Source organism: Carcharodon carcharias, chromosome 21 (assembly GCF_017639515.1).
Source record: "Carcharodon carcharias isolate sCarCar2 chromosome 21, sCarCar2.pri, whole genome shotgun sequence".
Classification (NCBI taxonomy): domain Eukaryota; kingdom Metazoa; phylum Chordata; class Chondrichthyes; order Lamniformes; family Lamnidae; genus Carcharodon; species Carcharodon carcharias.
The window spans coordinates 70,426,334-70,453,017 of record NC_054487.1 but is presented as its reverse complement, the minus strand read 5'-3'; the positions used below and the strand labels follow the sequence as shown (position 1 = coordinate 70,453,017).

Here is a 26,684-nt window from a genome sequence, read left to right as displayed (position 1 = left end):
GGCATTAATATATTGCACAATGGTTATGTAATTGGAAAATGAGCTTCAGTATAGGTGGTACATTTTGTAATAATGAGGCTACATACTACTTTGAAAATAAGAAATGAGCAGAGTGATTTGGGGGTACACAAAAAATTGCTAGTTGATCAATAAGGCTATTTTATATTAAAAACACTGGGGTTCATTTTCTAGCGGGGTAGTATTAAAAGTAGAAAAGTTACGCTAAACTTGTATAGAATCTTGATTAGGCCATACTTGGAGTACCATGAACAGTTTTAGAAATTATAAAAATGACTTGGAGACACTGAAGAAGGTGCAAAAATAATTTACTACAATGATGCCAGAATTGAGAGGTTATACCTATCAGGCATGATTAAACAGGCTGGTGCTCTTTTCTCCAGAAATGAGAAGACTGATGGATAACCAGATTGTGGTCCTCAGGATTATGAAAGGATTTCATAGGGTAGAAATAGAAAAGATGTTTCCACTTCCATAGGGTACCTGAACTAGGTACCTATAATATAAGGTAGTCACTAATAAATCCAATAGGGAATTCGGGTGAAAATGTGTGCCCAGTGAGTGGTTAGATTCTGGAACTCGCTTCCATAGATGTAGTTGAGGCAATTGGCACAGCTGCATTAAAGAGGGAGTTCAGTAAACACATGAGGGAGATAATAGATGAGTGTGTTGATGGAGTTATGTGAAGGGTGGAAGGCATTTGTCTATGGACCTGTTGAGCAGAACTGCCTGCTTCTGTGATATAAATACGATGCAAATACAAAAAAAAAATGCTGTGTATCTGAATTTTAGGAAATCTTAATTTGTACAGGAGTCTGTTTATTGATTTTAAAGTGGACAAATTTTGAGTTCCAGACCCTAATGTTAGATTCAAATCAGCCAATACTTCATAAGGCAAGGGAGAGCGAGAAAGCATTGGGAAAGTGTGGGAGAGGGAGAAAAGGCTTAAATGGAATGTTGCGTGGACAGTTTCAGACCACTTGATAAAATTATGCACATTGTAATACCCTTCAATTAAACTCTGCTTCTCTGGATCTGGATTAGTTTAATTGGAAGCTTTGTCGCAGTTTAAATACATTGAATTAAAAAAGTAAAAATGATCACACTGTTCCACAAAGTTCCAGTGATCAGTGCTCTCGGTCTGAACCAAATAAACTGGACATTCTTTCCATTTTGCCACTCAACATGCCCCCCCCCCCATTTCACTTTTTTAACTTTTCAGGACAAAAGACATTGTAGCTTTCTAGACAGACAGTAGCTTATTTGAGGTGGAAGTTCATAACCTGTTTGTTACAATACAAAAAAGTTTTTGTTGGTCATGAGCAACCAGTAGCAAATACTGGAAGTAGTCATCCTGATGTGACGCTACTAGTGATGGAATTTAGTTAATGAACCTGTACAAACAGACAAAACAAATGTAACATTTTAATAAACGTTAGATTAATAATTTATTTAAACTCTTAGAAAACGTGAACGTTCACGGGAGAGAGATCACAGTAGATCGAGAGAGAAAAGCAGACGTCACAAAGAGCGCTCACGAAGCCGTGATCGGCATGATGACTATTACCGTGAAAGAAGTAGAGAGCGGGAAAGGCATCGCGATCGTGAGCGAGATAGAGACAGAGAGAGAGACAGAGAACGAGAGTATCGTCATCGTTAAAATAGGTGGGTTGCTCTGTTCACTTTATATAACTATAAAGCGATTTTTTTTGCCTATTTTACAAGCAGATTTGATAATTCTTCAATTTTATGCAGCAACATTCAACTGGGGCCTTATGTTAAGTTACACAAGCTGTATAGCACATTTGTCAAATAACATTCTTAATTTTGGTAAGTATTATTGAAGCTATCGCCATTAAGATGAGTGCCTGTCTAGTTTATTTACTTAATTTTACTTTTTAATTCACAGATTAAAGCCTTGCTTTTCATGTAAGACATTTTTAAAAAAAAATCTTTGGCCACTGATTCATACCGTTTTCTCAATTTCTTCTACAATTTAGAATTTTGTTTGGTGCTGTATGTTGCGTTGAAATAATTCTTTGCAGAAATAATACCACAGATTTGTGATTCTGGGTGTCTCTGGTTGCATAGAGTTCCACTTCAAATGATGATTTTTATGTTTATCCATTCTTTGCTCCCCACCATCCTCACCTTTGTGCCATTTCAAGCAAACTGCCTTCAGAACGAGGTGCTGTGGGCCGCCATTTAATTTCCATTGCTAATAGGTTTAACGCTAAGCCCATTCATGCAGGAACGCTGACTTTTGCAAATCTCCCTTTTTTCCAACTTGTGGGGAAGGTTTACAACCAGAAAATCAAGTTCCATTTGGACTCAGGTTAAAAAAAAATTCTATATGCTCAGTTGTTTCTCTGCCAACTGTTTAAGCAGGGTAGATTCCTGGGCAATTGGCATATTGTAGGAATGCTTCAAGTAAAAGTGGTTGTGTGATTTAAACTGACCAATTTACCAGAAGTATAGTTTTGGCCTCTAAAGGATAGAGGAGTACGAAGTTTTGGTTAAATGCACAAGTCATTTTGTCACTAATGTTTCGAGGTTTGAATATGCATTAAATTTAAGTTTCTTTTCTGTAACCGTGTGGTGGTCTTCATACTTGAGTGATGGGACTCTGCCACGTATTATCTTCAGATTCTGAGAAACAGATTTTCACAGCAATCTAATATTCAGAAGCTTTGAAAAAACAAATTAAATGGCTAGGTTTATAAACATTGTGTATAATTGGTCCACTGACTAATAATCTTAGGCCATTGTGAGGATGGGAAGCAGCAGCATTGAAATTCCCCACAGGGAAAGCAAGAGGCCATGTTACCCTGAACAAAAGTCACAAATCTAACCAGTTAATAACAGCATTTACAAAGGTCTTGTAACAAATTACCTGTTGACATTTGCGGCAGCTGATGGTGCCTGAGAAAGGAGAAACCCTTCTGAAGGATTTGGGGGTTTGTGACACATTTATGAAAAGAGCAACTTGATGTGTCCTGCAGTAAGTGTTGGCTGACAGGAATATATTTTACCTAAAAGAAACTTTCAGGTGAAACTCTTAATTTTTTTCCCCAAGTTGTTTTCTAGTCTGTGACTGTTCAGGTTTTATCCTGTTTGGTAGATAAACATTCCATTTAAAGCTTTTCACTCTTTTACACCAATTGGTGTAAATAGACTTTCTTGCACAATTATCTTGGAATAATTTTCAAAGTGGGGCATGTCCTTTTTTCCTAATATTCAGTTTTGTATCTTTGTGGCTTTTTTTTTGCTTTGATATATCTATTCAACAAGCTGCATCTTAATTTATATACTGTCAAGATTTTATGCCATAACTTACTTGTATTTATGATATTAGTATTTATGAGTTAGCCCATAATGAATAGGCAAAGGCAGCATAGTAATGATGAGTAACGATATAAAAAAGATGTTCAAGTGATGGTTTGTGATGCAGTCTTCAAGTATCACATGCAGAAAAACTGTAAAATAGCAAATTGGTTGAGTTTACTTATTTCCCACAGGTAAATAGATTAATATAACAATGGGATGTTTTAATTTTTGCTTTTTTGTCAAAGCTTATTATAAAGCTAGCTTAAAAATTATACACCCATTCGTACCTCTTTGATTTGCACTTTTCAAAGCAGTGACTAAGTTCTAAAAGTCCATATGATAAAAATTGCTCAGAGAAACACTTTTTTGAGAAGTTTACAAATCCAGCCATCAGTGTTATTAGAGAAGTACTGTAATTTTTATGTTTTTTTAACTTAAAGGCACTGTTGGTAAAAAGACTTGTTTATGGAAATTTTTACTCTGCAGTTTTTAATTCAGTGGGTATAGTATTACAGATAATGTCATGGACGTTTTAAGGCCTGCTTTGATGGTTTCTTTAGTGAGATTGTTAAAAAGACCCAGGCTGGTGAAAGTTCATTGTATGCACTGTTTGTATGTAAAGTACTATTTTTTTCCTCGCTTTAAATCTTGTAAATTTCAGTGTGTTCACCCTCATCAGTGTTTTCTCCATAATGGGGAAATGTGTTTGTATCATAGTTTCAAGAAGTTGTAAATGCCTTTCTAGTATGCTGAGTGCAATTTATTTTGTGAAATCTATACATGACACTGATTTGGTCATTTCCCTAGTATTGCTGCATTGATGATTCACTCAAAGTATGTTGGTAACAAACCAACTTGTTTTTAACCTTTTTAATGTATTGAAACTAATAATACCCAATTAGTCATAAAGACTTTGCTGTATATCAACAGACACCCCCTCACTATTGTTACACCCGAATTGAATGGCACTGTTTAATATTTAGAACACTTTTGATTTAAGGATTCTAATGTGGGGCATTTTAGGAATTTAGGTTGTGAATTTTATCATTTAAGCCTACATGCCTTGGTTGGATGTGATTAATAGTGTTGTTGTGCTGCAAACGGTTCACGTTAAATTTATATTCTATGTTGTTCCCAATTATTCACAAATGGAACTATACTAATTGTAGCTGTGGGGGAAACCTGTCCTAAACCCTATGGACAGAGGAGAATAGATAGAGGCCAGTGATTTATACGAAAATGAGAAAAATTGACTCAAAAATCTTGTTGCACATTTTCATTCTGCCATATTTGGCTGTTGACAATTATTGCCCACTATTCTTAAACTTATTGGATAGTTATCCTGCCCCTTGCTCTTCAATCCCATCCTCAATTGAAGACCTGTCTCCCTTGATGGATGCATCACTGTTAGTTTGTAAACAGGTTTCAAAGTTTCAGCTTTACTTTAGCTTGTCAAAGATTGTTTTAGTCTGATATTTGTGTACATTTGAAGGCTGTTTGATTATTAAGGATTTTTTAAAAAATCTAGCAATACAATTCCTTAAGTTGTCATTCTAAGAATGTGTACATCACTACAGACAATCATAAACGGATGAAACATGCATCAGTGATGTAATGCTGCCTTAAAGCCATGATACAAGAAAACATAATTTATTTGCACAACCAGGCACTAGATAGGTCCAATTTTAATTGTAGTAATTATTAAAGTTCTTAATGCACAGTCTATAAGTATATGGAACTTGGGTGCCACAAGTTGTAGGCTTACCTACGTTTTATTTTCTGCATGCTTTCACTATGTGTATCCTGTAAGTTGCCTGCAGTACGAATCTATGCAACTGAATTGCACAGTATATCCTAGAGCTATCTTCAGAATTAAGAAACGGTGAAAGCCACATGAAATGTTAAATAACATTAAATTAAATAAAACAGAAGCTATATTAATTTTGCCCAATATGATCTATCTAGTAACTTGAATTAATGAGTGTGATGAATTGCGAGTCCATTAGTAAAAAGCAAATGAGGTTCTTTGCCGGGATGGGGAGTTAATCTTTAATGTATTGTACTGAAAAATGAAGAATGTTCATTGAACATATGCACTTGAAGCTACATAGTATTCTCCAAGAACTTCCCACTTGCTGGTAACTTTAAGTTCTGTGTTTTGTTAAAAAGTTATAACTAACATTTAAATAAATTTGATCTAAGGTTTAAAATTTCACCAAATTTCTCAAATGGTTTGCACGCATCCTTTCGAAAACTTCCAAGGGCACAAATACTTGTTCTGACAACATAATTCAATGGTGGTTGGCACCTGTAACTGAGACTGATTGTAAAATTTTGCCTTGTATGAAAGGTTGAATTGGATGGTTTGTATATTTTTCCCTGCAATCTAATGTCCTGTCAATTCTAAGCTACTAAATTGGACTTTTTATAGGTTACCAGTTCTACACTACCTTTTGCCTTTATTAAATTTTCCCTTGGGTTTCCAATGGAAAAACTAAAGAAGTTGCTGTTGCCCTGCAATAAAAAGTTGGCTGTGCCTTGTAGCTAACAAAAGTCTAATTATTTAATCTTCACTAATTCCAAATTTCAAAATAAAATCAATTTCTTACGTTGCTTCAAAACTTTGAATTGTGTTAGCTGCCTAAAGATATAAATGTTTAAAAACGTACTCCAGTGAGATATCCCAATTTAAAATCAATCTCATGTTTCTTTCACTATTTACTTGTGTCAACTTTTTCTGCAGACTTAGGAAACCTGTGTAGCCTGATGTTTTTTGTTTTGTAAACTGGTAGCTATGTAGTGCTTATTGTGTCATTTCACAGTTGCAGAAAATTTCTATTTCATCTTTATAAACCAATTAAGGATATTATGCCTTAAAGTGGTGAATAAAATATTGTTAATGGTTATCTTGTATACAAAAATTAGGCCACAATTTGCATGAGGAATTATCCACAGTAATCAAAACTAGAGACTTGTACAAAATACGCTTGTAAAATTTTTGTATATTGTGTACACGCTGTAAAATGCTGGCTTTGTTACCTGTATAAATACAATTTTTAAAATGACCTGTTACATGGGTGTGAAAAATTGCTTTGTAATATAATTCGAATGTGATCTCTACAAGTTAAAATTCAATAATTATCCCTCATACTTCAAAGCCTTAAATAACAAATCACTTATGTTCTGTGCCATTTCTCGTTGTGTTTTTATTATTAGTTGATTTCTTAATTATATCTGTGGATTATGAATGTTTTGACAATCCTTAAAGCTACATATGGTTGAATTGATTGCATTTTTTGGTGGAATAGAAATTATGTGCATTGTTTTGTGATCCATATTTGGATTCAGCTTCAAATCTATTTCTTTTAAATGGCTTAATCAACTGAATTCTGTATTTCCCAATCCTGTTCCTTTGGACACATTGCCCAGAAAGAGGACAAAGCTTTGCCTATTGGCTATATGTTGCTAAACAAACAATACATTCTACTTGCTTCTTTTCAAAACTCATCAAATCTTCAAATGTTTAATATTTCTACTAAACATTAAGTGTAGAAAGCATTTATAGGTGTTAACGCCTGGCTAAATGTACTATGATACCTTTTTCAATATTTTACAATTCTAGTGTGCCTTAAAGGTTTATACTTTGCAGAATTTTCGTTGTAAAAGCTGGACAGATGATTTTTTAAAGCTTTTTTTAAATATTGATAAGCACCTATATAATCACCATGAGACATTATTTCCCATCTGGAGATCCTGGGACATGGATTTGCCATATTCACATATGAGCATTTAATAAAGTTTATGGAAGTGATTTTATATGTTGGTTTATTCATTTAATCAAAGTTTTCTTTCAACAAGTTGCACCACAAGACCATCTCCAAGGAATTATTGCTCCAGCATGTATTAAAATTACAATCAAAAACATTTTTTTTAATGTGTGGTAGTAGAGATGAAAATAGTCTGTGAACAAGTTTGTAACATTTAACATTAGCCCTGTCACACACGTTTATACCCACCTTCGTGTCATTGCATGGAATTGCTTTAAAACTGTTGGTATCATTTGCCACATACCAAGTCATTTGACACTAGCTTTTTTTATAAAAGGCAGGATAAATTGACTAAAAATTTACTACCATAATTTCATTGCAATCAACAGAGGAGGCTATTCTGACCATAATCTTAAGGATTGTACAAAAGATAATAGATGAACCCAAATTTATGTCTTTATCTGCCTGTGCTTTCAAAATTGCTGGTCAGAGGCACCGTAGGATCATTTTAATAGGATCGCTTCACAAAGTTGACCTTATTGATGTCATTGGAAATGAGTTACACAATTAACTGTTGCCTATCAGGTGAATACCTAAAACACTGGAATGGGAGCAAGAGATTTTTAGAAATAGGATCTTGGAATGGCCTCCTTTTGTGTTGTAATCATGTGGCCCATCGTATTCATTCTGGCTCTCTAAGAGCTATTCGGCTCATCCCATATGCTGCCTTTTCCCTGTAAGTCTCCAGATATTTTCTCCTCATAATTATCCAATTCTCTTTTAAAAGGCTCGATTGAATCTACCTCCACCATACTCAGGCAGTATGTTCCACATGTTAACCAGTCATTGGTTTTTCCACATGTTGCCTTTGGTTCTTTTGCCATTCACCTTACATCAGTTCTTTTGGTTCTCAGCCCTTCTGCTAATGGGAACAGTTTCTCCCTATCTTCTTTGTCTAGACCCCTCAATGATGTTGAACACTGTCAAATAACATCTCAACCCTCTCTAAAAAGGTGGTAATGAAAAGGCTGGTGTACTTAGTTGATAAGCCACCAAGGTCCAATCAGATGCAGCCTAGGAGACTGAGGAAGTAAGGATTGGAGTTATGGAGGCATTGGCCACATTCTTCCAATCCTCAGATACAGGGGTGTGCCAGAGGATTGGGGAATTGCAAATGTACTCCCTTATTCAAAAATGGATGTAAGGGTAAACCCAGCAACTACAAGCCAGTGAGTTTAACCTCAGTACCTCGGTGGTGGGAAAGTGTTTAAAAATAATAATCCGGGATAAAATTAACAGTCACTTGGGAAAAAGTGGATTAATTAAGTGAAGGCAGTGCAGATTTGTTAAGGACAAATCATGTTTAACTAGAGATTTTTAAGTAACAGTTGATTCATGAGAGTAAATAGGGTTGATACGGTGTACGTGGACTTCAAAAAGGCCTTTAATGAAGTACCACATAAAAAGCTTGTCAGCAAAGTAGTAGCCTATGGAATAAAAGGAAAAATGGCATCATTGATACAGAGTTGGCTCAGTGACAGGAAATGGAGAATAGTGGTTGATTTTTGAATGGGATAAAAGTATATAATAGGGTTCTCCAGAGGTCAGTATTAGGGCCACTGCTTTTCTTGATCTGTATTAATGACTTGGACTTGGGTCTACAGGGCTCAATTTCAAAATTTGCGGATGACAAACATAGACATTAGGAGTGTTTATAGGGAAAAAAACTAAACTTTGAGCATCACTACAAGATCTGCTAAGGAAGTGGGACAAAAAGAGCATTGGTCTTCTGCCCCTTGCAATAAATTTAATCCTTGTGAAGTTTTTGGTGCAGGTACTGATATTAAGCCTTGGAAAGCACAAAGGTCTTTAAAGTTAACAGTTGGGGAAGGAGGCAAGTTGGATGGGCTACAGTTCTGCAGGTTGTTTTTCTTGATGTCAAGGTGTATTCAGATGTTTAACATCTTTTAAACAACATTTATGATTATTAATCTCTGCAAAATACTCTTCCCCTGAGTTGAGAACCTATTCTAAATCTGGTGGTGTGATCTCTTGTGTATGAATTAGAAATGGGGAAGAGTGAGGTTGTAAATCATGAATGGAATGGTTTTCTCTGCAGCATTGTTTCCTGTATAAGAACCTCTGCATTGCGCTAGTAATTTCAATTTAATACCTGAAACTGTTGAAAGCATTGCCACAATTTATGAATCCAACTCTTCCTGTAACATGCATCTCAGCATCATTCTCTCAACAAAAGTCTTGTACAAAGCTATTACATCTTCAAAATTCTCATGTAGAAATGAGATCAAAAACATTTGCTTTATAAGGAGAGAAGTAGGGAAGACTTTGCACCATCATTGTTCTGTGGCCAAAATATGTTGTGAAATTTCACTGCAATTGACTTCAGGTGTATTTCCATGGCAATTATAGAAGTTAACATAACTATGTCTTGGGCTGTGAGGTTGATCACTATTTAAATATGCTTTTGTCTTTGAAATATCTAGTATTTACAAACACATGAAAGTATTTGGGATTGACAAATATTGGACTGGTGTGCTGAAATTGATTTTTATTTCATTTTAAATTCACTAGTCCAGGATCTAATCTTTAAAAGTACCCCCAAAAAGTGGAAATCTTAATAGCTCCATTGCGTGCACCAGTTTAAAAAAATGTTCTTTGGACCTTTTATCTATCATTATTATATCACTTTCAGACCTTTTTTGTAGTGGATGTTATAACTTCCCACTCAAGACTACAGCATGGAGTTTGTGGATCTTAGTTTTAATTTCCTGCAGCCCAACTATTATGCCTTATGGCGTAATTTGAGTCATTATTATTTATATATTCAAACATCATAAACTGTTTTTGTGATCATACGAACAAGGAGTACGTCGTTCAGCCCTTCGAGCCTGCTCCGCCATTTAATAAGATCATGGCTGATCTAATAGTAACCTGAAATCTGCATCCCACTTAGCGCCGATAACCCATCACCCCTCGCTTACCAAGAATCTATCCAGCTCTGCCTTAAAAATATTCAAAGACTCTGCTTCCACCATCTTTTTCAGGAAGAGACTTGTGACCTTGAGTGAAAAAATTTCACCTTACCTTATTTTAAATGGGCGACCCCTTATTTTTAAACAGTGACCCCCAGTTGTAGATTATTCCAGAAGAGGAAACAGCCTCTCCATATCCACCCTGTCAAGACCCCTCAGGATCTTATATGTTTAAATCAAGCCACCTCTTGCTCTTCTAAACTTCAGTGGATTTTGAGATTCTCTTGAGTGTTGTTTAGCCAGAGTAAACTTGATTCCTTTGCAGGGAGTTAGTTACTACTTATTGCTATCATTTTCTACGGATAAACTTTGTCTTGCTTATACAAATGGATGTGGCCAGAGAAAATGTCCAGACACCATATTTTCAAGTCTATATTCTTACCTCACTAGATTAATGTTCAGTAGCACTTTTAACCTCTGCACATGGCCTAAATAAATAAAATAGCCAAAGTAACAACCACGCAGAGGAAATGTGCTGAATTTGTAAATGTCAGGGCATCATGTTAATTTTAGCCTTTCCTATTGATCAGTGTTGATTTTCTGTATTGTTGCATTAAACCACCTGTGAAATAAATGTTTGCTAAATTGTAACCATACTAAAAATAGTGTACGTTTTCTATTTAATAATGTGGCCTAACGTGAGTTGTCTATAATTGTAATCTTTTGAAGATTTGAGCAAGATCTGTACTAATATTACCAGCATATTCATTTTCTGTATCAACATTTTCTTATTATCCCAGTAACTAATTGTTTACTATGACCCACTTATAATTTTCAAGCATTGTAACACCAATTTGGTGAACATTAATCATCTGTATTGGATCCACAAACTATCCACAATGTTCTAATTTTGGTATCAAAAATTCTTTACGTTTTACTTTAGCTAGCAACCTTTATCTGATATGGAATCAGTTGCTCCCAGTCTTTTAACAATTCGAGGGCCAAGACATTTTGTGCAACTTTTAGTCATTTGAGCTGGAAGCAGGTTTCCTGTTGCTCGTGCAGATTGATAAATAATCTTCTATCATAGATGATAAGATGTAGATGGCGTTGTCTGAAGATGAAGAAATAAATTGACTCAGTAGAAAGACAAAAGCATATTTGATTTATTGAAAATGGCTGACAAATTTGAATCATGAACTCAAAGACTCCTTATAACTTCCAACCAGTATTTTTAAGAGTGCTTTTACAGTATATTTATCAACATTGGAATGGTAACTTGGGCACTGCACTGGTTGAACAATTGATCTATGTATTGGATTAGCTGTTATCCACTTTAGATGTGTTTCACTTCACTTGTTCATTGCTAAGGCAGGTGGGAGGGTTTTTAATTATCCTTCAAAACCACAAACAGCAGTAAAAACTTCAGCTGTGCTTTGGTTTAGGATCAGTCATTGTAATCTGCACACTGTGGTCAACTGTGAAGGCACAGTGTTTACTTTTAAATGTGGATGTTGTCCTTGGTAGTATTTGCATGCCACTTAATCAAATAAATCTACTTTGTTTGAAATGTTGAGTGAGTTAACACATTGCATTAGTTATTTTTAGATTGGTCATTATATTTCCCTACTGCCTAGCACCTTTTATAGACTGTTGACACTGGATTAAGTGGTGGATGAATCCTTGCACCTCGTGTGTCCAAGGATTCACAGTTCTTAACCTCCATAAAGCTATTACCTCTATACAAGCATCACTGTTCACTGGATTTCAATGTAATTACATTTCGATGTGTGACCAAAATACTCAGGAGAATTTTAATTAGTTTGAACTGTAACATTAATTATTGGATTTATGGTTAAACAATGTTTTAATGTAGATTTGCGTATAGTCTTAAATTCTGAAGTAACACAAAGGTGTGATTTTCAAGGTTAATCTGTTGGTGCAATTTGAGCAACTTTTTGGGGTGGAGGTTGGTTATGGTGCAACATGGGGAAATGCTGTCTCATGGAGATTACGTGAAATAGGTTCAGTTTTATTGAGTGTAAAAGTTTTTCATTTCTCCCCCCCCCCCCCACCCCCCACCAACAAACAAATTTCTGGTTCAGATGATTACTGAAAAATTAGTGTGCTAGCGGATATGGTATTGCAACATTTCTAGATTGCTGCAAAACTGGATTGGATCTCTTGATAAAATTATACTTTATATGGCTTTGCTTTTTAATAGACTGTGCTATTCATAGTTCAGCTAAGCATTAAAATATACATAAACAGGCTTGAATATTGTTTGAATGTAGTACAAAAGCTGTAGCTTCTTAAGGCCACTGAAGGAATTTTATTAAAAGACCTAGTCTGATGCATTTAATACCGTGTAACTTGAGGGGAAAATGCGGTGTACAGTAACTTCTATTAGCAGTGGCTGCATCAGCAGTTAGGTTTCAAGAGTAATTAACACAAAATCTTAGTTTATTTATTCCTGCTATTAAGTAATGGAATTCATAGTCAAAAGACTTAATTTAACTAATGGTGTTGACAGTAGTTAGTGTAAATACTTTTTGAGGAAACCATGAATTACAGGACTTGGAGAAACTTGTGGTTGTTGCAAAACTTTGTAAAATTGCTTTAATGTTTTTTATTCACATTGCAATAATCTAGATGATATTTAAATAGAAGATAATGTTAAGAGTTTTAGCTCGAAACATTGTATATCTGCATGTCTGGTTGTTATGCAAGAACGCAATTCATGTCTGTTTTTGTAAGGTGCGATATAGTGACAATTTTCCAGCAAATACCATTTATCAATTAATGCCTATATTGAAAATGTTTCAAGTTTGAAAGGGAGTATTTCCACAAATTAACCCAGTTGTGATCTTTGAGCTGTATTTCAAGAATCTCCCTAGGTTTCAAGTTAATTTTCTTTTTTTAATATGCTGTTGTATGCCTTTTAATTCCCTCTTTAACTGCCTCTCTTTTGTTTTCAAGAATTTAAGTGTTAAGTGCAAACTTTCCCAAAACTAACAAACAGAATATTTTAACATTAACATACACTTTGGTTGTCAAGTAATGCATTATGACTGGGCACTCAGTAAAATGTGACTGTTAGCTCAATAACTGTTTTGAAATAAAATAAAGCATTTAAAACTCAGCCATCACATCTTGGCACTAGTAAACAGATTGTTACCACTATTTTACTGAGTCAGCTGGTGAAAGGTCACAATTGGGCTCAGTTTTCATGCTTGAAATGTTTTCTAATGAATCCTGAGTGGTTCAAGTTTTTAAATGGTTTACTTCTAAATGTTATTGAAAAATACTTCTGACGAATGTTCATCAATTAATTTACTGATGTGTAGAGTAATATTGGTCTTGAAAATGCATATTTTGGTATATTCTGGGATTTTTAGAATGTGTGGAAAAATATTTGGAAAAGTTTGCAACTGCTGAAAGCAAAAGTTTAAATTGTTTCGGATTTCTTTGATCTGTAGTATTTGAACACTAATGGGGAAAAATTGTTCAAGCCACCAATATTAATACACAAATGCATGATTTATAAAATGTACTTCAGTAAATTCAGTATGAAGGTGTAAAGTATGTACAAACGTAGTCAGGGAAGAACAAAATCTACATCATGAATTTTGACACATTACAGCTGTCTGAAGAGAAACGTCTCCAGATAAAAGAAACAACAAAGGCTCTTCACAGAAAAGACTGCCCTTTATCCATCTGTTGGAATTTCATGGTTGAACAGGAATTCTCAGGCTACGTGGTTAAACGGAGCAACAGTAACGAATAAAGCAAATCCACTGTAATGGTAACTGATTGCTCTACATTTTTTTTATGTTGCTTGATTAACCATTTTATTTGGACACAACCTGTGTGACTTAAAAGTTACTAAAAGCTTTGGCAACTCTTCGTATTCTAAGCGTTAGAAGTACATGATATGTAAAATTAAAAGTCGTTAGCTTCACTGTTTTTATAGTTCTTTCATCTTGTTACCAAAATTGTTACAAAAATGTTAATGTTCAAATAATGACTGTAAACAGCTAAGTTTCAGTTTATCAAAATAGATGTACTATTAGTGTTGTAATAAACTGTTAAATGGAGCCTACAGTTGTAGATTATGCAAGTTCTCAGATTCAGTTTCTTGATGTTGAATTCCTTTTGAAGGCTGTATGTTGTGGTATTTTAATTTGATAAATTCCAACATGTGTAATTTGTCTCAATTGGTTTGGACCTTGTGTTAGTCAATCTCCCGTTGTAGTTTTAATACAGAAGCATCAGAAATGTAGATAAAGAAATCCAGATGTGGTTGATTAAGGACATTTTTAACACGTTCACTACACGTCTTGGACATAAAATCAGTAATATAATCTGTGACAAACACTACTTGTGTAGAAGAAGACATTTTTCCTGTTTTGTATGTCAAAGCATAGTGTGTTGGACATGAAATTCTGATTTTAGTGAAAGGACTTTTTAATGTCCTGTGTTAATTGTTTATATCTGCCTCTGCTACCTCAAATGGGGAGAGGAATGGTTTACTTCAAAAATGTACAACAGTTGCATTTGTATTTTAATGTAGACTATTTGGGACTACCAAATATTTAGATTTTTTTTAAATAATTGAACTCAGTACAGACAATCTGAATATAGAAGTAGAAGCCCATGTTCTAAGTTTTTGTTGTGGTAATTGAAACTGAAAGCTCTGTATCTGTTTTCATTTTGTCTTGAGTTTGAATTTAAAAACCACCAAAACCTCTACACACTGCATTTTACTTTGTGAGTAGATTTCTAGCTTTCAGTAGAAGATGCAGTTATGTCAAGTACTTTTCGGTAGCCTTAGTTTCTAAAAATTAGCTAAAAAGGTGTCTAAAAGCATGTATGGTTAAAAGGGCAGTTCGTGTAGATTAATTTTTGATGGTTTTAATGTTATTGTACAAATCCAGAACGAAACAAGGATAGCACAGCTTTAACTGTCTGTATATTAGCACTATTTTTGCACTGAAAAATCTTAAATGTTAAATGTGTGAAACTTGACTACTGGCCAAATACAAAAAAATGTTTAAGCTTTTTAAAGAAAGAATGCTTTGGGGCTGAGGTGTGATCAGTCTAATGCACATTGCAAAATGATATGTCCTGAGTGTAATAAAAATGTCAGTTCAATGGGTGACTGGTTGAACTAGTGGTAGTGGTTGACTCCCATTTAGAGGCCCTGGTTTTGAGATCTAGTGTCCATTGAACTTGGGACTCGGTTACTTTCTTGAGAATTATTTCCTCAGTCCCTCATAGCTAGATGTCGGAGTCAGAGTTGCTGTGGCAGCATGTACTTTTACATGCGTGTTGCAGCCTAGAGTGATGGTAGAGGCTCCAACTTTTTTCCCCAACTTATAGCTACCAGGAATCTCTCCCACTCTTGCTGCCTGCCATTGGCATGTGTTGGAAGGATAATTAACCTGTCAGAAACACATTTTTGGTCATCAGGTCCTGTGGTGTGATTCGAACCCATAGCTTCTGACTCGGGCATTGGTGCCATCCACTGTACCAGAGACCTCCCTCATAGCTAGATAGGAGTCTCTTTTTATGATCAATTATTTGACTTTGAAAAATCAATTGGAAGATTTAATCCCGTTATGTAAAGTTTGCTTCCTTTTGGCTAATCTTGAGCGTTACCGATAGCATCTGTGGAGAAGTTTGTTGATCGGACTGTCTCTTACGGACAAATTTCAGCACTAGAATTGGAGCACTTAAAAAGTGAGAGTAAATGTGTTTTTTTTTCTTTAAAAAAAAAAGATTGGTCATACTTTTTATTCTCAAACTTAGCCAGCAACAGATTTTCAGTATCCAAGTTATTTATGGTTCCTCACTACATTAAACATATCAGCATTGGAAGGAAGGAAAACAAGGAAACAACTCGCAAGCAGTGTTATGTGTGTGTGTTTTTTTGGAGGGCGCGGTGGTGGCGGCGGCGGGGTGCCATTGATGTAATTCCTTAGTCCGTGTAACAGATTATTCACTGTTTCGTGTCATTATAATGTGCAAAATTTTCGTGTTTTACACAAGTCAGTTTTTTATTTAAAAAAAAGACAGTGTCTACCATAACATTTTTTATTCTAAAAGTGGTAATTTTGGTTTAGCATTATATTTTGTTTTGCTGGAAAACCTTTGACCTGAACCAGTATTTGAAAAGTACATTTCCAGGCATTGAAAATAGATCATATTTACATGAAATTACTTCATCATTTACTGCTTCTTTTGTAACTAGAGCTGTAATGGGTTGGACATTGTCTTTTTAAAAATGATGATTTTTGCTTAGTTGTGAACGTTAACCTTTCTAACTCTTGCAAGCTGTGTTTACCAAGAAACCAGACAGCTCATAAGGTTTTCCAGTCCACAGGTATGAGATCTTTAATTAAATAATGTTGGACATTTACCAAAAAAATTCTTTAAACATGTGTTCAAAAACAAGACTCAGGTAAGTAAAATAAGTTTTTAAAAAAATTAAATTTGGATAATTTGCTTATCTGCTTTTAAATTATTGACTAAGCACTTCTGTTGCACATTTTTAAACAGCTTTTTTTAAATAAAAGGATTTATATAAAATTCAGTGTTTTTATTTAAATGGTATGCAGTTGGATAATGTATAAATGTATCAAAGGTTTGTCTACAGTTTTGAAAGAATTTTGGATATTTCAGTGTTGCAACAGGTTAGATTGTGTAAATGGGTTGATTTATTGAGTTAAATAGTTTTTAATTAAAGAAAATATATTCTACTTTAGACCAAACACACATTTGTCTTACTGGCCCAGATTTTATTGCAGTTCTAACGGCAAATTTTTCACCTTCATTACAACTATAAAACTGACAGCTGCTTCTGACATCCACACGTGCAGTTAAACTTCGAAATCCAGAAAGTGTTGCCAGTGATTTCCCTGCTCCCCCACGGGGTTAGAAGACCCTACAAATGGGAATCTTCTGAAATTGCTTGTATTTCCACTTCCGCACTATTGGTCTTGCTGTAAACCTGTTGAAAAAAGTTGCACCTTGTTGAAAGAGATGTGACTGGGTTTTTAACAGCCTTCCACATTCACAGTTACAATCTCTCTAACCCTGAAACACTTTTTTATGGAACGTCATTTAGATTTTTTAATTTGATATTTCAGCTACCTTAATCCAATGCTTATGTCCCAAGCTTTTTTCTGATCCCAAAATTTGAAAAATGTGAAGGATAATTAGTGGTTTTTACATTTTTTTGGCTGAGAATTCTTGAAAGTGATTGGCTGCTTGCCTCACCTGATGGCATCACTGCTGGATGCTGGCAATCCTTTTGAGCTGACACCAGAATTAACAATATCGCTCGAAGATGAAATCCATGCCAGAGAGATCGTTAGATCTTTGTGGGCTGCTTTCTTCGAAGTCACTGGCAAATGCTGTCGCTTGGCTGCTGATTGCAACATCTGGGCTGATAGGATTTCTCCTGCTAGTGTCAAATTATGTTAAAACTCAGTCCTTGGAAAATTATATTTCATGCTGGATCAATACTTTTAAACCATGTTAATTGGTATTTTGCAGTGTTTTAGTAGAGCCTTCTCAGGTAACATTTACACTGTTGAAAACCTCAACTTTCAGTAGAGCATGTGTAGGGAACAAAAAGGTGTGACCTTCATGTCACAGCTCTCATTCTTTGAAGATTCAACCTGAATTCCACGGAGCATTTGTATTTAGTGTAAGCATTATCCACATGCTCTGCTCCCGTTGACCTTTGTCATGTGCAGGATCCTTCTGTCTATGAAAACTGATGGGCACGCAGTGAACAATCCACTTTAGATGTGGTGTCTTCATATTGCCTACCTCTGCTAATAGCTGAACCCTTGAGAGGCATATTCTGCCACAAGTGCCATGCGTGCAGATTCCAAATGTTGTAGCTTGTTTTTGGCATTGGCGCCTGTTGCCAAACCACAATAGCCACTGTCTATTGTGGGTCGTGCCAGCACAAAGGTGTTGCCATTTTCTTCTGTCATCAGTTCATGACTCCCAGGTGTGATAATTTATATTTAGGGCTGTGTTTCCCAGTATTACACTATGTTAATGCCTCAGATGGCAGGGGGTGTGGAGATGTTGGAGAGTTGTTGAGCCCGGTGGGGGGGATTGTTGAGGGAGTAGGTGTTTGAGGGCAGGGCGTTTAAAGCTGCTGGGTTTGCCCTGAAAAAGTGAAGACCCAGCATTTTACAGGCTGTGGTTGTAACAGACTTCAGAACTGGTGCTTAAGCCACTTCCACCAACAGAGAAAAGAAACATTTAAAGGAGTCACTCAGCTGTCAACAGCTGCCATTGCTGCCTCGGAGCTCTTGACCCCAAAATCTTATCATTGTGACCCACAGTTTGGGAACCCCTGGTTTAGAGTCTTCATGTCATGCTTGTAAGCATCCTTGAAGCGGAGCTTTGGGCATTCCACTGATTGTGTGCCTCTGACTACCTCATCATACAAAAAGTCCATGGGCATGTGACAATCTTCCATTGAGTGGATGTGCCTGAGCCAATGAAGCCACCTCTGTTTTGAGTGCTAACAAACTTGGGAGCTCTGCCTTTGAGAGATCTGCCATATTTGTAATTTTTCTCCTGCCAGGATATACCCATAGTGCACTGCAGGCAGTGGAAGTGGAGATGGGAATTAATATTTTCTTGATAATCTGTAAACCCATGTTTCACAGCCATGCAATAAAGTTCTGAACACAGGCCCTATAAACCATCAGCCTGTTCTTAAGGTTCAGCTTGATATGCTATACATGTTTCATAAGTCAGCCAAAGGCGGTAACTGCTTTCCCTGTGTGTGCATCAAGTTCTGCATCAAGGGATAGATGGTCTGTCACTGTGGATCAGAGGTAGCAGAATTCGCTAACTATTTCCAATGGTGGGGTGTCTAGTGTGATCAGGGGCAGACATGCAACACCTTGTCCCATAGCCATGGTTAAAGATGCTTATAATCATCTCCCTGTGGTTATTGTTTGACGGAGGCTCCGTCAACATCACATATGCCTGGGCACCAATTCAGCATCTCTGGCAAAATAATTTCTGTGACTCCTTAGGTGACATTCAGGCGAAATTCCAAAAATCTGGAGGCTATTCACCCTGAGTAACTTGAATGCATATGTTGGAGCAGACTGATTCATTGCCAACGTGCCTTGGTTGTCATGGGCTAGGCAAGATCATCAATAACGGACAACGCATTCTTGGTCTTTGTGCCCATGAATGCTGCATCATCAATGCCATCTTTCAGGGCAGACATCATCACATGTTGTCACCTAAGAGCTGGACATCATGAGAAGGCCCAGTGTTCTCCACACCACAGTGCAGATTGTGACACCAACCATTCTCATTAACAACAGATTGAATGTGCATCTCTCCACCACCACCACCCTGCCAACGTTTCATAGGCCCAAACACAATAGCCCAGCTTGCATCAACACCCCATTAACTTTAATGATAACTCTACCAAATGTGGGAATCCTTTCTACAACATATGCAAAGCTGGGCAATTTGGTAATGAGCCATCTCAAAACTTGAGTAGCCATTAGTAATAGGCTAGCAATATTACTGGGATTTACTTGACAAGCAGCAACATCCTTTGATGTGAGGTATATCTGGTGCCCATCTAGACTTAATTCAGTGTATTAGTTCAGCCCATCCAAGTTCTAAGATGCCCTCAAGCATAGCCACTGAATTCACGGACTCACCATTTTCAATCAATTTTATCCACGTTTTGGAAGCAGATAACATAATATTCAACCAGGAGAAAAGCATTGTGATAAAGGTATCCTACACATTGCTGATGAAGACTTTATTCTCTTTTCGGCTCTTAAGCCCTTCGCATTCCAGTGTGAAACAAATGGGAGTTATTGAATTTTGAGATCACTGGTAGGGAACAAGAACAAGTAATTAAACAACAATCCAATCAATGCTAAACATTGAATCTATAAATATCAAGCAGTTAAACTGCCAAATGAGCAATCCTTTATTTTCGGGCATTGTCTAGCCATATACTTCCATACCCCCAAAACCACAAAAAGTCATGGTAAACCAATACACTAAAGTGCTACACGAGATGCTCTGGATTAAGCAAGTTCTAATGACTCCACATCTATGTTCTTAAAATTGCTATCACAGGCACAATAGCAGCTGGTGGTCAATGCTGTTTCATTGGGTCAGTCAAATGAGAAGGAGGTTTATCATTAACCTGAGATTCAATTGGTGACTTTAACTGATACCTTGCAGTGCTTGAAGATGATTAAAATTTTTCGCCTTGAAATTTCTGGTGTCCATATCCCATATGCTGCAAACCCTGGACAACATCAAGGCTTGGCCTTATCAGTGACGAGTAACGTTTGCTGCATACGAGGGCAAGGTAATGACCAGCTCCAGCAAGAGTGAATCTAACCAGCTCCTCATGACATTCAAAGGCGTTATCATAGCCAAATTCCCTCATCATCAACATTCTTGGTGTCATTGTTGCTGCGGCTATCAAAGCAAGTCAGACGGGTAGTTGATGCTGAGTATCTCACCTTGAAACCTCCCAGTTCTCAAGGCACTTACAAGAGCATGATGGAATATGCACAACTTGTATGAATGAGTACAGAAGCAGTGAAATGCATGAAGTTTGCACAATCCAGGATGAAGCAGTCCACTTGATCAGTTAATCCCTGCTTAAACATCCATCGCCAGCATAACATGTTTACATTGTACACAGCCTGGAGAATATATTGCAAATAGCCAAAACTATTTCAGAAGTGTCTCTCCTTCCCATCTTGAAAGCCTTCAAATTGGACATATATCAACGTTCCTTCATAGCCACTGGGTCAAAAACCTGACCATATTGGCCTTTTTCAAAAGGAGAAAGTGCAGTGGTTAACGTGTAAGTAATTACATTTTTAGTATTTACTATAGATACATCAGTATAATTACATAAAGCTTTGATTTATCCTGCAAAGTGGGACTATTATTTGGTGTAGTTGCAACCCATTTTTATATTTTTTTGTGAAATGCTGATGGCAGGATTTCATGACTATCTTGAATCTGCTCTGGTGTAGTTGCAACCCATTTTTATATTTTTTGTGAAATTCTAATGGTAGGATTTCATGACTATCTTGAATCTGCTTTGCAACTCCAGTTTGTAGGTTTCAAGAATAAGTTTTTGCCTTAACCAATAAATGGAAAATGGTGCGATGAGTTGTGACACTTAATTTTTGTTATGTAAATTTAATTGCAGTTAATTACTGCAGCGATTTAATTGCAGTTAATTACTGCAGCACGCAGCTACGCACGAAGGGGTAGTTCAGAAATTCCAGAGTTGCTACTTCTGTAAGTATTGAAGATTTGCTTTCTGCTTAAGTTCTAATTCATTGTAAATTATGATAATTGAGGTGATGGTATAAATGTTGGAGAAAAACCACAATGAGTAATTCAAGAGAATGTTTCTGTATTTTAGGCCTCATTCCAAGGACATAGTTGACAATGAGAACACACTTATCTGAACCCATAAACAAAAAATAAAGCTACAGTATTGCATAATGTATGTCATATAAGTGACTAAAGAAAAGTACTTTCGTCATTTTTTTAAAAATCAACACAAAAGGCCTTAATGTGCACTGAAAAACTACATGAATTTGGCCTGAATTTTTGGGGTGGGGGGTCAATGGCCAAAAAGATGGATGGAATTGGCGAAGAGGCACAATCTCAAGCTACTCTGCAGACTTCCCACGCAACTAACGTTGCTGTCACTTCTTAACAGTTAAGCAAAGAGTGACCTTAGTTAATGCATTCAGTTATTTAATGCTGAGTTATTCTCTGTTCATTGTTTTTGTGCTGGATGTGTTAATTTTCGTATATTTTTACCCACTCCCTACCAAGTCTGCAGTTGAGATCTGAGCACTAAGAATTGTACCTGGGCTTTCTTGGTCCTTATGGATCAACAGCTAGTGCATTCATTCACTGAGCCAGAAGCATATCCAAAAGCCATCACATTTTCACTGTAGGTGAAATTCTTTAGAGAAGTCCAAGTGGATCAAGCAGCAGGCAAAATCTGCTCTATTAGAAAATAGATATTGGATTGCTATAGTGTAACTTGTGCAAAACCAAAAAGACATTTTTGATAACTTCCCTGAAATGAAAATATGTATTGTAAAGTTCAAAAATGTTTCCAGTTCACTCATTGCTACAAAAAGATTTGTTTTTTTAGCAATGTAAAGTTTACAGTGAAACTGCTGTGAATGTTTACGTATCAAACATTTGGCAAGGTCTGTCTTTGTCTTTGCCGTTTCCTCTTTATTTCTCTTAAAGAATAAATTGACTTTTCTCAGCTTTGGTCTGTGAATGAGGCCTTGAAGTTGAAGGAGTGTGCTGTATCTTCATGTACTGTTCATAACCATTTTTACTTTACAGATTCTTTTCTATAGATTAATTTTGTATGCAGTAGATATAAATGCTTTCTCCTTTCAATTTCATAGTGGTAAATGCAGAAGTGTGGCTCATGGTTTTCTGCAGAATATTTCAGGGAAACCAATAGGATGGTGAAGACTTCAGAAAGGCCACTCTATTAAAATGTTTTACAGTATTTCATAATTGATACATGATGCATCACACTATGACATTTTGTTTGCAAGGAAATGGTAAATTACCATGGTCTCATTGCATTTATTCATTAAAACTACAGTTGGTAGCTTGGAAACCAATCCACTTTAAACATACTGCAGTTCTTAATCTCATGTTGAAGATCATAATGAACTATCAGAGTAAAAACTGGATTGCACGTGTTGTTTTGAAGCTATATTGAGTAGGTTGTATGCCAGTTGCTGTGAAGTATATCGAGAACTTCTAGCATGTGATTTGTATTAAAAATGTTGAATACAATATTTTAAATATTTTGAAGAAAGACAGCATGAAATCCATGTAGCAACTGTAAGCGAAACACAAAATAATCAACTATTGAATTATGAGGAACAGTGCACTCACTGGACCCTGGAATCCATGGCTTGAAATCTCGCAATTGAATCTTGACCTATAGTACTGATAAGTATCCCCTTAAGCCCCCCACAACAGAAGTGTGGGAAAATCAGGAAAGTTAACACTGGGTCAAATGGGTCCTGCTTCAGGTAACAAACTTCATAATAGACTTGGAAGTAATTTGCATCAATAAAGGGGTTTTGTAGCATCTATTTCCAATTAATCAAGCATTTGTGTATAAATGTCACTTTACTGGTTTGCTGGAGTAATGAAATCTGCAAATCGAGATACTATTGCACATCCACGTGATGTTTTTGTATTTGTGGTTCATCGTGTAAGTTAACGTGATTTACTGCAGGAATCAAGTGAGTCAGTTCTAAATATTGATCGGAGATATTCTATGTAAGAAACATAAATGAGAACAAATAGATGTACTTTGTAAATAATTTCTCTAAACTCTTTTTGAGTACTGAAAAATTATCAACACCAAAATGGGGGGGGGAATCTAACAGCATTTTATTTCATCATAGCAAATACTTAGATGAAAAGGCTTTGATTATTTATTATTCCACACATCAAGTTCTCACTGGAACTATATTCCTGTAGGTTTTATTTTCCATGGGAACAAAAATGTGGAGTTTCAAATAATGGCAGTTGCTGAAGTCAATCACGGGAACACCATAAAGGTATACACAACAGTGACCACCAATGTTAAGTTCATTTTAAAAGCATACTTTTTCACTCCAAAACCCTGAATGCATCATAATTCCCAGTTATACTAAAGTAGGGGTGTATACGCACTGGAAGGAAATAAACCACAATATGCAACCTATGAAATATTAGGTCCAATATAATCTCTTCTTCTAGTGTCATTTAATACAAATTCAATAACATTTCTAATTTTTTTTATGTAACTTTAAAAAAGTGGACTATAATGCATCCATCTCAAAGAGTTAATTAAATTTAAAATGCTGTCCTAGAAACAGTTCTGTAAGACTTGAGTGTACAAGCTCTCATAAAATTCCACTGTATTTAAATAGGTTAAGCCCTCTGTTAAAATAATGGACTAAGTAAACATATGATGGTATTAAACATCCATGCAGTGCAATTTTAAGGTTATTGAATATGAAGATATTTTTTGCTTTCAGTATTTCATCCAAAATCCTGCTGCCTGCATCTTAACACATACTGAATCTTGCTCGCCCTTTGTCCCAGTGCTTACTGATTTACATTGGTCCATGGTTCAGCAAAGCCTAAAATTCTCATTCTTATATTCAAGAACCTCCATGGCCTCACCCCTCTATTTGTAACCTCGTTCAACCCTTCCAAGTTTCCACTGCCCTCTAATTCTGCTTGCTCATCCCCGATATTCTTTGCCCCACCATTGATGGCTGTGCCTTTGGCTACCTTGGCCTTAAAACCTGGAATTTCCTCCCAGAACCTCTTCCCTTCTAACCTCTGAGTTGTTCCTTAAGACCTAGCTCTTTGACCAAGCTTTTGGTCACCTGTCCTAATATCTCCGTGGCTCCATGTCAGATTTCATCTGATGACACCCTGGGTTGTTTTACTACAGTTTTATTATGCTGTATTTTATCAAAGGTGCTACATTATGCAAGTTATTGTCAGTATATATCTTCCAAGGTAAGCAAACAAGATAAGTTGTCTTTATTAAATGTATATTACAGAGTTGTTGATGGTGTTCATAAAAAGTGACCCAGCTAGATTTTTCAAACAATGCATGAATAAAAAAATATTGGGAACAATTTGGCTTTCATGTCACTAAATTAGCTCTCAAACCCTCACTAATCTGATATTATGTTCAACAGCTCATGAGACTTCCAGGGCTGTTCTGACAACTTTGGTTTGTGGATCACAAGAAATGCATGCTAGTTTAGTCAGAAAATGACAACGTGAAGATGTTGGTCTCTAGGTTTGCAGTGTAGTTTTATATTTTCCGTGTTTTCAAATGGTATGTTGTTGTGACTAATACTTAGAAATATTTTTTTTCTCTATCTGAGAGGCACTGATGTGCAATAGCTTACATCTTTGTGTTGTGGACTTTCTTAGATCTGTATATTTTCTGTGTGCATTTTCTCTTACATTTAGTTTACAGGAACTGTGGCATTTTAAAAAATAAAACAAAATCAACATTATCTTGAGTTGATGTTCAGTCCTTTAAAGTCATGCGTACTATATGTAAAGTTTCTCAATCCAAACTGCTCATTCCTATATAAGGATATTTGGTGTATTTAGTCAAAAATACATATGCTTTCACAAAAATTAGAAGACTATATCAGTTGAACTGAACATTTTATGAAGTATTTCATACCTTATTTTTAGCAGTAAATAAGTTGAGTTTTAAGTTATCCCGTGTAAATACAAAGCAGCTTTTTCCAGCTAATTTTAGTTATCTTGTGTATCTTCATAAACACACTAAAAATATTAAGGAATTGTCTTTGTAGTTAAAAGCCTACAATTTTCCATGGTTATGAAACAGTTACCTGTGGTAACTTTGATCCTCCTCTTCACCCCCCCCCCCCCCCAAAAAAAAACAAAATATTGGGCTGAAATTTACCAGCACCAGGGTGGCAGCAGTGAAGGCATGGGCCAATAAAATGGTGGAGAGATCCTATGATCTGTGAAGGATTTCTGTCCTTAGGCAAAACTTTTTTTTTTAACTTAACTTACCCCTCTGACCCTTCTTGATCTCCTTGCTACCTTAGCAGTGCCTACCTCTCCCGATAGTGCTGCTGGGGCTTCAGAGTTGTCAGTCGTCCAGGCCAGCAGCATTGGGAGCCTGCCTGCTGTCCTTAATCAGAAGGTGGGCCTGGAGGCAGCCAACTAGGTGGCATCTCTGGGGAAAATCATTGAGTGTGTCCCACTGCAGGTAAATGTGGACTTGGGACTCCCATTTGGCCCTGAAGTCCATGGTAAAAGTCAGCACACTGTTTTTGCTTTTATTTGTGTCACAAAAATAAACACCTAGGGGTTAAGACTTGCTATCTATATATGGTCCTGGTTCTTCTCTCACACACAAATTAGCACTAGATCAAAGTGATGCATCTTGGACAGAAGACTGGGGTGAGGTATTATAAACTGAATGATACAATTTTAAAAGGGGTAATGGGGGAGGGGTGGGTGGGAATGGATTACTTGCAAAGCCAAGATCCTTTAAAGATGTGTGTAAGTAAAAGCATACAGTACAAAAACAAGAATGTTTATTATAATTGTTTACCAATCATGGCTAGGCCTCAACTGGAGTACTGTATCTAATTCTAGGCACCATGTTCCAGAGAGAGAATGTCGAGTCTTCAAGAGATTTACTAAAATGTTACTAGGTAGGTGTCTTGAGTTATCTAGAGAAGCTGTGATCCTTCACCTTGAAGCAGAGAAAGGATAGTTATGATAAGTGGGGTAATGTCATGAACAACTTTGATAGGGTAAATGAGAATCTTTCCACTGGCAAGTGGGCCTATAACAAGATGGGACAGATTTAAGGTGATTGGCAAAAGAAACAGGTGCAAGGTTTTTTTTCACAGGGTGAGTTCTGATCAATAATGCACTACCTGAAGGGGTGGTAGAAGAAAATGCAATT

At 36.2% G+C, this 26,684-nt stretch overlaps 1 protein-coding gene across 2 annotated transcripts in view; it reads left to right on the top strand.

The window, feature by feature from the left end:
* Positions 1–26,684, top strand: part of cpsf6 (cleavage and polyadenylation specific factor 6) — a 78,294-nt gene that overhangs the window by 22,667 nt on the left and 28,943 nt on the right. The window contains exons 9-10 of one of the 2 annotated variants that reach the window (XM_041215915.1): positions 1,483–1,683; positions 13,749–14,312. In XM_041215915.1, coding sequence (XP_041071849.1) covers positions 1,483–1,678 — 196 coding nt within the window. In that variant the 3' untranslated portion in view covers positions 1,679–1,683; positions 13,749–14,312. Of the gene's footprint in view, positions 1–1,482; positions 1,684–13,748; positions 14,313–26,684 lie in introns of those variants that run through there. The other variant, XM_041215916.1, reaches the window with a different exon arrangement.